The 11563-nt window shown below is 32.1% G+C and overlaps 2 protein-coding genes across 4 annotated transcripts in view; one reads left to right on the top strand and one right to left on the bottom strand.

The window, feature by feature from the left end:
* The window catches only part of LOC117168895 (CD151 antigen-like), a 1043984-nt gene that overhangs the window by 411178 nt on the left and 621243 nt on the right, over window positions 1-11563 (top strand). The window lies entirely within an intron of this gene.
* LOC117168896 overlaps window positions 1502-11563 on the bottom strand; it is a 34618-nt gene continuing 24556 nt past the window's right edge. For all 3 annotated transcript variants that reach the window (XM_033354822.1, XM_033354823.1, XM_033354824.1), the window contains 2 exons: window positions 4116-4269; window positions 1502-4033 (listed from right to left, as the gene is read on the bottom strand). In XM_033354822.1, coding sequence (XP_033210713.1) covers window positions 4265-4269 — 5 coding nt within the window. In that variant the 3' untranslated portion in view covers window positions 1502-4033; window positions 4116-4264. The remainder of the gene's footprint in view (window positions 4034-4115; window positions 4270-11563) is intronic.

Below are 11563 nucleotides of genomic sequence, written 5' to 3'. Positions count from 1 at the left end.
AATCGACTCGGGATACTTATAAGATACTACCATGATTTTTTCAGATTTTTTGGACCAAAAATAAATTAGGCCAAAAACCGGCCTTACCGACCCTCCCCCTTTAACTTATTTAAACGGTATACCTTTCAGATCCTAGTAGTGCGTTTCGCATTTTCCGAATGTCAGAATAACTGATAGGTCAGTAACTTTAACTGCTTTTTCTAAATAAGAATTGCATGGTGAACGGTAAATTTGACTTACTTTAGCGGCATCTTACACATTTTTCGTATGTAAAAACTACTTACAAATCTGTAAAAATTAACCGAATATAAAAAATAAAAGTAGCATGATAAGCAGTAAACTTTACTGAGAATTCAAGTGTAATGAAATTCTTTTGATAATAATGTTGCCATCTCAAATTCAATCGCCGTATCTGTGTTTCAAAGAAGTCTCCTGTTACGTTAAAAATTTTGTACAAAAATCATAAATTCCTTTCGTTGGAATGAGATTTTTATTCTTAAATTTTCAGTCGCAGGTCACTTATGTCTATAATAAAGATATGGCTATTAGATTTGGGACGGCAATATGTATAATATGTATATTCTATATCAAATTTCTGTTATATTTGAATTTTCAGTTTTTGTTTTTAGAAATCATATATATATATAGTTTAATATTTATAACAACTCTCACATGATAGGTATTACATTAAATGTAGTTAAAGTTGTTTTTTATAATTACATATGTATTTAATATATCATAAACAGCATAAATACATTTTGAACGAATTATTTTAACTGTACAGTTTTTACATATCAAAGTGTTTTATAGAATAACTAATTTGCTTATCACACTGTAGACGGTAAGTTATTTTTCTGAACATTTAGTTCAAGTAATATCCCAGTGGGCAAAAGATATTGTCATCCTGAGTACGTCCTAAAAACATCTTTAGGACATCTGTGTCAGTCCGGTTTATTTTTTAAAGACGTCTCACATCCAAAATACGTGTTTAAGACATAATACGTCTTTGGAACATGAATTGAACTGACATGGACGTCTCAGGGGTGTCTTCACGACGTCGTCAGGATGACAATGACTTCTTACCCAAATGCGATTTTTCTTTAACTGAAGATCTGGTTAATACAATTCCTTACTTTATAATTTTGGAAATGAAAATTAGCTTTTAAAAAGAGTAAACTTTGCAATTTTCCTAAACATATAAAATTTCTGAAAATTGCATGCAACATGATGTTCATATCCAGAATTATTTACAAAGACGATTTATAAGAAGTTCTGAAGCTTGGTGATAAAAAACCCGTACACACATAATTTGACGCTCTTAAGTATTACATATTGTAGTATATTTCAAACCGAAAATTTAACTTCGAAAAGAAGTTCCCTTTCTTGCAGGAATCAAAAGTAATTTGTTCAAAGAAATTCGTAGAATTATAAACCTTTTTCTATTCTCAGATTAGAAAAAATTTAAAACTAAATGTGAACTTGAAATGACGCTTTTTTTAAAAAAAAAAAGCTACATAAGTCTTTGATAATTTTTGTACTAAAAGACATGAAAATTTATACAGCAGATCATTATAAGTGACCACTAATTCTTTGTCTTTACCTACCAACACGTTTATTTCGTAAGCATAAAAATGCTCATCGAATTTTTTACACTCCAAAGGCATTATTAAAAATAATGTTCCGCATATATTTGCCTATTTTACACAAGTTATGTCTTGTGGACATTTGTAATTTGGAAAGTATAATTTATAGTGCAAAGAATAGAACCGGTAATTAGAAATGACAGGACCAATAAAAAGATGTTGGCCTACAACATTATTTTGCGCGAAATAACTGACTTTTAATTAGTGTTATACGGCTGTAGTGTAAGGAAGATTTACTTTGCTGCAAGAAATATTAGATGTATTCTTTGATTCCTCATGCTTTGACTCATACCGCATTGATGAGCAGTTAGCCACAGGTCCCAGCCAAGAAATCAGCTCTGGATATTGTGATAAAAAATAAAATTTAGGTTTTAAATCATCTTTAAAAATATCTAGGTACATAGTATGATGTTCCATAATTAGCTGCTTCAATAAATCAGAATCAATGTGACGCATCTTAGGAGACTGACATTTGATGCTTTCTGTAAAGAGACAAGAGGCGGTTTGTTTGATTTCTCTAATCGACCATAGTGGAACATCTGAATCCGAAAATTTGTCGCTTCTAAAGAGAAAGCTTTTAAATCGAATATTAAGTAATTTCTTTCTTTCGCCATAACGTAGGTTTGTACGCCTTCTCGAGAATCATGCATCTCATCAACTGCAACATTCTTAGTAATATGAAAACCGGAAACATCGTTCCAAATGCAACGATCTTTTACCCCGGTTTTAGAAAGATTGTTTTCTATAACATCACTTTCATAGTTACCTTTTGTTCTAAAAAGGCGCGGATCTTCTACGCACATTTTCTTATAATTTCTTTTGAGGTTTTGCATATTCTGCATGGAAAATTAGCTCTAAAGCATTCAGTAAGTCCCAGTATACTGTGCAACTCGAAATTGTCACCCAAAATTAAAATCAGTTAAAAATAAATTCTTTCACCATTAACTAGAATACCATGTTCGCGGAAGTAATTGAATTCTCTAATGATGATATCAGAAACGGTACGATTGCCATAGAGATACCTGTAATCAGATCTGAACAGTAATATTAAAAACGTATATATTAAATTTGACGCGTATTTTGGGGGTAAGCATGCGATACTAGCATAAACTGCTCCAAATTTTTTATCACCTGCATGTGGCCCTAATGCATTACCTGACTTAAAATCGTCAAAATGGATATAAACAGGCAAACAAAATTTACGATCAAAGCCTTTAACTATATCTTTCCATAATTTTCCTTGGATGATATTAGCAATCGACGAATTGTCACTTAATATTTCTTTTATATACATCTTTATTTCTTGAAGAAGATAAGGAATTTCCAGAATCGCTTTTAAAGTGTTTCTTAAAGGAATGAATTGTGCTTCAGCATCGGCAGGCTCAGATACTACCTGTCAACATATTTTTCCACACTTTCAGGCCCTAAAATGTGCTTAGTAGGTGCAATGTAAGAACCAGTTTTTTCAAAACAAGCTGACCTCTTTTATTCAGAATCTAAGGGCCTAAAAGGATTTTGGATGTTATCTACTATTTTGTGAATCTGAGTGCACATATTATCAGAATTAATTCCCTGCTGAGTTAAATTCAAATCGGAATGTAATTTTTGTTTAAGAAATGACTGATAAGCATTTTCTATGAATTTTCGATCTAGCTTCTGAAAATAAATAAATTTCCTCAATCTTGTTATCTGATTCATTCTCATGAAGTGGGGATGTTGTATTTGGAGCTTCACCTGTCTCTGTATTTATACCAGATGTGGAACTATCCACATTTCTTTGCACATAGACTTCTTCTTGAACACACTTTTCCCTAGCAGCAGTATTTTGAGCTGTTCTTTGATCAACATTATGAAATAAATTAAAATGCTTTCTAAAAGAATTCAGGTTATTGTAAACACGTTCGTAAGTTACGCCTCTGCATTTATAAACATGATTGTTTTTTAAATTGTTAAAATGTTTTAAATGTCATAAATAGTGATTTATAGAATCCGTTACATAATCGCATTTAAAGAAAAGCCTTTTAATTTATTTTAAAAACAACAGAGACTAGAATCAGTAGCTTAACAAATGATTTTTTCAATTCGAACTTTAATAAAATGCCTTTGAAGTATTCTTCTGATATGAATTTACTTTTCTAGTTGGCACATTAATTTGTTCACACTGGTATAATTCTTCGTAGACGCATGTTTCATTTCATATATAAACTTCTGAAAAAAAGTCCAGATATGCAGACTTTCCTCAGGATAAGCCGCATTCAAATGTTTAATATATACCTGAACGTGAATTAAGGAACCCCTTTGAACCTTTTGTGTAGGAGGTCTCCAGTAATCTCCAGACTTCTTTGATTTGACATTACTGATTTTGAGCAGGAAAGGCAATCGCAATAAGGCTAGTGCATCAAATACCTCCAATTAAAAACAAGAAGCAGGATTACAAATATTCAAGATTGGTATTAAGAGCGTAAAATTTACCTTCTTTAATGCCAAGCTCATTTTCTTTTAATAGCTGTTTAATATTAACCTCTTTACGAGCCTGAGCAATAGCTATTAATTTTTTAGACAAAGTTGGCCACTTTGTAAATAAACTTAGATTCTCCCCAAACGTAGAGTTGAAATCAATTTCAATCTGTAAACAAATGCATTATCACTTGTGATTTTCCGGACACTAAAATTCAAGAATGTACGTACAGTTATTAATATTAGAATCAATTTTTTACCAAAGCGTGTCCAAATGGACGCTTTAGAGCTTTATACGTGACAAGAAATTTAAAAACATATTGTCAACAAATTGATTAATTTTCCATTACATTTTTAATATATCTACACACATTACGTTGATCCAAAAAAGGCTTTTTTTATCCTTTTTGTGTAAAAGGACTTTTAATTATTTGAAGATAAAAAAGTTTGTATGGGTCCCTTAAGCCAGTTTTTGAAAATAAAATACTTAATTTATTTAAATATGCGCTGCTAATGCATCCTTTTACTTTAACAGGAATGAAATCTACTCTTTTCACTCAAATACCTCACTAAAATTTTTGTACAAATTAATAAAAAAAAATTTCATTTTATTTTTTTAAATCGGTTAACATAACATAAGCATTTTATTTACAAAAAACCACTTGGAGCCTTGAATATTTTTTCACAAAAGTTATTTTCATACATAAATTAATACTTCGAGAGTTGCATTAAAAAACAGCGTTTTTTGGTTCTTACAGGTTAATGTATCTTTCATAAAAAATTTCTTTGCCACATGTGTTGCCTGAGCTATTTACACTCCTTGTATAAAAAATTTCTTCCTTTTCTCCCGGAATTAATTGTGCAACCTCTAAGGTCCACTTTTGAAAACTTTTACTATAAATTCTGCAAAATAAATAGCCGGGTTTAATATGTAGCTACCTTCTGACAAATTTGAAGGTTCTATAAACTAAAATATAAACAAAAAAATCAAATAAAATCCCATGTTCCTTTTACCGTAAAATTATCTAATTAGACAATAGCATATATGTGTCAGTAAGATTTTCATTTTATACTTTGAAAAATTTCAAAATACTTTTATAAGCCACGGCTCAACGAGAAGGAGCACCAAACGAATCTTGAGTTCTTTCCCTTTGAGCACCGCTTGAAACATTCATGGGAAATTTTCAAGTATAGATCTACGGGTTAAACTCAACATTCTTCGGTACTTCATAACGATTTCGCTTGTTCCTATTGTTATTTTCCAGCCACTTTAGGAACTTTCTCTTTAAAATATGTAAAACATCTGTTTGGAAGGCAAAAATTCGGCTCGCCTACATCTACCTGCCCTCTCAGTTCGTGACTTGAATGACAATCTAAGTTTTAGTTTATCTCTTTCCATATTATCTGCCCTCTCTTTCTTTCTTTGAGAACCCTAGCAAATGTTTCTATTTCGGTCTTCCTTAATCTATCGAATTTTTCCCATTTCTCATTTTACCTTTTAAACTCTGATCAAGTTACATAGGTATTTTGAAGTTAGAAAAAAAATAGATAAATAAACAACTTTGATTAATTTAACAACAGACTGGTGAATAATAAAAACAAAAGATGGAATGAACTTTAATATCTTAATTCTGATGAAGAGATTCAAATTCAAGAGCGAACGGATAAAAGAGGTTTTGTTACAATCCGCGGATTTTAGATACATATTTTTTTGTTTACACGCATATTTTGCGTTTCTTGTCTTTCCTTTAGCCGTTTTCAATAGTAATAGTTTTTATAATATTCCAATTGATACTTTTATTTCTACCGTTTTATGTAACGTAGAATTTAATTCAAATTTTATTTTTCCAAATTTTAACATTTTAGTTATGTTTAGACGTTCAGAGTTCGGAGAGACGGTGGGAGCCTTTTCCACTATACGTTATTTTCTCTCTCCTTCTCACCACTGGCCAATCAGCGGCCTGGGTCCACCCTCCCTCGAAGCGGAGAGCGTCCTGCGCTCTGGTCCGGCTGCGTGCGGCCGACGAGAGTCAGTTGAAATATTAACCATCCGGTTAATATTTTGTCTGTGCGATCATATAGTGCATTGGAATAAAATAAAAATAACGTGTTCTTCAAAATAAGAATCTTCTTATTTCCACGACCCGGATCCCTTTCCAGGACTTCAATATCATAGAGGAATTTCAGCTCTATAAAGACTTCCACGGCGCGGAAAATTCACTGAGCATTATAGTCGTCGAGAGATTATAGTTACCTGAATATCTACACACTTCTTGCAGAATCAGGCCGAGTTTCGTTACCGTATCGAAAGCATTTTCTGTTTCTTTTGTCTCCTTTTCTTTTTCCGATCTTATTTCTTTCTTACCTCCCCTCCTTCCTATTCCTCGTATGTTTTCTATTCTAACTCCTTCGCTGAATCCAATTAATCTGTCATCTAGCTGCACTATCTTGAACCAGTTAAACCGCGCTACCAGAGCGGGATAGCAGGGATTGACCTCGCGTATTTTATACCTTTTTTTATAATATATTTTGTGCCTATTTTTACTTACTTTCCCGTATTTGCTTATCCTATTCGTGCCAACATTTGATTTATTATGTTTTCTTTGAACTGGTAAACTGAACTCTTTTGGAGGACAGGATAACCAGGACTTGTGCTTTATTGATTTTTGTGTGTGTGCAGTGATATATTCTCTTTGCCAATCGTTATTGACCAATTATTATATTTGCCGGATAAAAATAGCGCGTTTGTGTTTCCTAACCCTCCCCTTTCCAATTCTTCATGGGTGAGCAATGAAACATTCTCTTTTATTGTTGATAATTCAGGAAATCGGAAATTTACGCGTTCATGTGAGCACCACCTTCGGGTAATATTCTAACCTCCCCCCCCCCCGAACTTTGTATTTGCTCCCTTCAAATCGCCCCACCGATTGGCGCTTTTTTTCAATGAATCTTATTTGCGGATTTTCATTTGTTTTTGTAGATGTATTCCGCAAATGCTAACAACGTAACTCAGGGACAACCGGAACGGCTTAGTCTGAACGCGTATCGCGGACATTTTGTCACGGGTCCGGATACCCGATCGGTTTCCGCTGTTTTTCCCGAACGTTGAAGTTTAGACACCTACATACACGTCGTGCCCGTGAAACAAATATTTCAGCCAATTCAATCGATTCTCATAATCCCGGAATTAACACCGCGTCAACCACTGTCAAACGTAAACGTGTAGGCCAGGGGTCTCGACAACGCGCCCGTCGTCGTGAAGAAGAGGCTGCTCGAGCTGTCGCCCTCGCGCGCGATGAGTTTGCCTTGCGCTTAGAAACATCACAACGTTCCTCATCGGACACCTCGGAGGTGCCAGTGCAAAATCGGTCAACTGTTTCCGGTCCACCAGCTTTATCCCCCTTGGCTCAGTCAATAAGACCTTTCCGTGCGGTGTCGATGCCAGAGTTGATTTTCAGTCCAATAAGGACCTTACTGTAGATAACTGTAGATTTTTTTGAGAATCTGTTGAACTTAATTTAGGCGCTTCGAAATGAGCTACTAAAGAAGGATCACTGAAATTTTTTGGTAAACAGGTCGTAGTAGGAGCAGGTTCTTTTGAGATAGTATTAGGATTTGTGACCTCACTATTCTGGTTAATGATTTTCTCTGGTTCCGCAACTTGCAAAATGTTTAGCTTATATTTATTCTAGAATTTACTACGATCACCAACTAATGGTATCAATTTTTTTATCTGGTCATCCGTCAATGAAGGGAATGTTTCTGTATCTATTTTGTTCCCTAGACAGATTATTCAAATCGTAAAGATTTACTTTATTATGAGGAATTTGACTGATTCACTTTACAAGACTTGAAAGTTTGAATCAAACATACAAACATATTTAAAACTGTATCAATAAGGCAAAAAATAGTGGTCTCTTAAGCACCGTTTTTTTGGAAAATTTAAATTTATTTGTACCAATACATTAATTAAATGGAGAGAGGAAATAGGTCATAATTTATAGTATAGAGTTGAGTATATAAAGTCTCAAAAACAAAAATTACAAACAAATGTTTTTGGATTTATTTTTGGTAACAGTATAGACTAGATTTTATTATTAATTGTAAATGATGTTGATTACTTTTTTTAGAAATAGTCTTATATAAACATTTAAAAATATTATTTTTTTCAGTTGTAACAAAATTTCCATTTCATAAAAAAATAAAATAAATATTTTAAATAATTGATAAAAGAGCATGTAGAGAAAAAGAAAACTAACATAAAATATAGTTCATTTGATTTAGTTTTTCGTGTGCTTGCACTACTGAACGTTTAAAAAATTGCAAATTTTGCTTCTTGCTGTATTTCAAAAGGGCGGAATCCTTCTTAATTCGAAACGTTTAAAATAAAATTGTTAAATATTGTAGATGAACAGTATTAAGTCAACTTCCATCCATTAATAATTCCGGAAATTAATTAATTTAAATATGAAGGCATCCCTTGTGGAAAAAGCCCCGTTTAGTTATCTTAGGATGATGGCCCCCTGCAGGGGCTCTCATGGGTGATCTACGCGTGGAAAAGCTACGAGAGCCCCCGTAGGGAGACAAGCTCTGTTGTCCTCACGGAACAATTATTAAAATTTCTAAGTCCTGAACGTGAATATTTTTATAACACCACAAATTTTGAGGTTTTATGAATTCAGACTTGAAAACAATCAATTCATAATAAAAATTGGATATCACTTTTTTGAAATTCGAACTCTGGCCATATAGATGTTCTATAGAGGTTATCGCAGGGGGCCCAGCTCGGTTGCCCTCACGGATCAATTAAAATTTTTAAGTCTTAAACGTGAACATTTTACATCCTCAAAAATTCGCATAAAAAATAAGTTTTAAAATATAGGTCAAGCGTTCTAAAATTTCTAAAAACTATAAATACAACTGTCCCGAAAACAACTTTGCTCCTGCTTTTTTTTTGAAGAAAAAAATTCTAACTTCCATCTTTATCAAAAATTGTAAATGTTCAGAAAAATTGGTATATTATTTCAATCGTAAACGATGTCAATTAATATAAAACACCTGAAAACCAAATCTCACATGAAAATTTAAGAAGAAGTTTGAATTTTAATTAAAATTATCATTTTTTAGCTATAGAATAATTAAATGTTTAACTAAAAGGGTGAAATTTTAACCAAGCGGGTTCAGTTTTAAGAAATATATAATTTTTCAACCACAAATATAATTTTTAGATTAAAAATTGACTAATTACATTTTTAGTTGGGACATTAATCTTCAGCCAAAGAGATGAATTTTTTTTTAAATAATGAAAAAATTCAAATTTTAGTTAAAAAAATCAATTTACAGTCAAAGAAAAAAAAATTTTTTAATAAAGCTCATTTTTCGACGAAAGAGATGGATTTTCAATCAATATTATGAATCTTCAAACAAAAAAAAAATAATTTTTCAAAAACGAGTTTAACTTCAAACCAAGTCATTAAATTTTCGTTACAAAGTAGATAAATTTTGAACGAAAAATGTAGTAGTTGATATTTCGAATAAAAGAGATTTGAGTTTCAACTAAGAACGATTTTTTAGTCAAGAAAGAGAAACATTTGCAGACAAAGTATTTAATTTTCAAGTAAAAAGGTGATATTTTAACCAAGAATATTAATTTTCGACCAAAAAATATAAATCATTAAGAAAATACATACATATAAAAAAAAACTAACTTAAAAAAAAAATTTACACTTTTAAAGAAAGTGGTGCATTTTTAACAAAAATTATGCATCTTCAACTAAACTAACAGAATGTTTTCCATAAACATGAATTATCAGCTGAAATGATTAACTCTTAGCTAGACTAATTAACTTTTTAACCAAAAAGGTGGACTTTTGATCAAGAAGTTTCATTTCGATGAAAAAGATGAGTTTTCAATAACAAAAAATAGTTTTGAATTAAAAATTGAAGACTTAAATACATTAAAATAAAGCCTCTTTGTAGTTGATAACATAGAAAAATAAGGACATCTTTGTTCAAGAAAAGAAAATAATATCCAGTTACTTTCAAAGTTTTCTCGTAGACATCCAAGACCCCAGTCATCTAAGAATCTCGACACTAAATCATCCATTTTAACCGAAAGTTGGAACGATGTAATATTTCGACAAATACGAGACCGATGAAATAAACATTCGGCAGCTTCTACGAGATCCTTGAAAAACTGTTTATATTTGCTTCGTCGGGGGTTTTGGATGTTTTAGATATATCCGATCGGCACACGCGTAAATCATGCGGTAACGTGAACTTTGAAAAATTCAATTCTGATAAGCAGTTCACAGAAAATGATGCAAAAACATGCACGACACGCGACAAACTTTGAACAGTCGGTTCGGTAAAATTTACTGATCCTTCGGTAATGTCAACTGCATCACTTTGTAATCTGAGTTTAGTGAATTTCACGTATCTTAAATGTGGAAAATACTATAGAGTAATGATTTATATAACTAACGAATGAGAGTTAAGTTCTCTTTAATTTTATTGTTACAATCACGAAACGCTAAGTGATTCTGGCATTTGCTTCTCCCTATTAAACACTGTTTTCACTGTTGATGTTACTTAAAACACCTTACATTTCTCGATTAGTAAATTCTACATTTCTTTTTTCTGCGTGTACCGAAAGAAATCTCTCAGTTTTCTTTAGCGAAATAGCCTGGCCCATTTGAGTCTATAAACAAAGTCGATTTGAAGCAAAATAGTCTCGGAGATATTTTGAGAGATTTGGGTCCTTTTCAAGATCCTTTTCGTGGTCCTTTCAAGAGTGGTGCGACGGTAATATAATATTCCTTTTGTATTCGTCACGTACCGGGTGGGCAGAGTTATTTACAGTAGTTGGTCGTGGCTAATCCGTTCTCCCTTTTTAAATTTCTCTTCAAATTATTAACACTTTTTTTTAATTGATGAATTTTCTCATTATGCTTATTTATAATGATAAATTATATACTGATATACAATTTTCTAGAATCTGAAGTCATCGTAACCCGTAGATTCCGAATTCTTATATTTTAGGCTGTTAACTATGAAATTAAAAAAAAATCTACTTCCAAATTTTAATCCGAAAGATTAACAAAGGACCCTTGAGTGTCGTCTACTCTATTGAGATAGCCTTTCTGCTTGTATTTATGATCGTATTCTTATTTCAATTTCGGAAACGATATTTTAAAGCCTTGAGACCATTTAAACAAGCTTCCTGGACCTATAAAAATATCTACCTGAGTGCCTGCGGAGAATTTTTCTGAGCTTCTTTGACCTAAAGAATTTTTAGTATATACTCAAAGATTCTTTTCGGTAGGGTAACCTCAAAAAATCTTTTTTCACAACTTTTTTTTTATACGCCCTATTATACATATTGATATGTATTGATTATAACTGTGTTGTCAATTTAAGATTTTCAATAATTAAGTCATGTATGTATCTAATAAATATTATAT

The sequence above is a fragment of the Belonocnema kinseyi genome, chromosome 3 (genome assembly GCF_010883055.1).
Source record: "Belonocnema kinseyi isolate 2016_QV_RU_SX_M_011 chromosome 3, B_treatae_v1, whole genome shotgun sequence".
Classification (NCBI taxonomy): Eukaryota; Metazoa; Arthropoda; class Insecta; order Hymenoptera; family Cynipidae; genus Belonocnema; species Belonocnema kinseyi.
The sequence above is the reverse complement of the archived record's forward strand: the minus strand, read 5'-3'. Positions and strand labels throughout refer to the sequence as shown.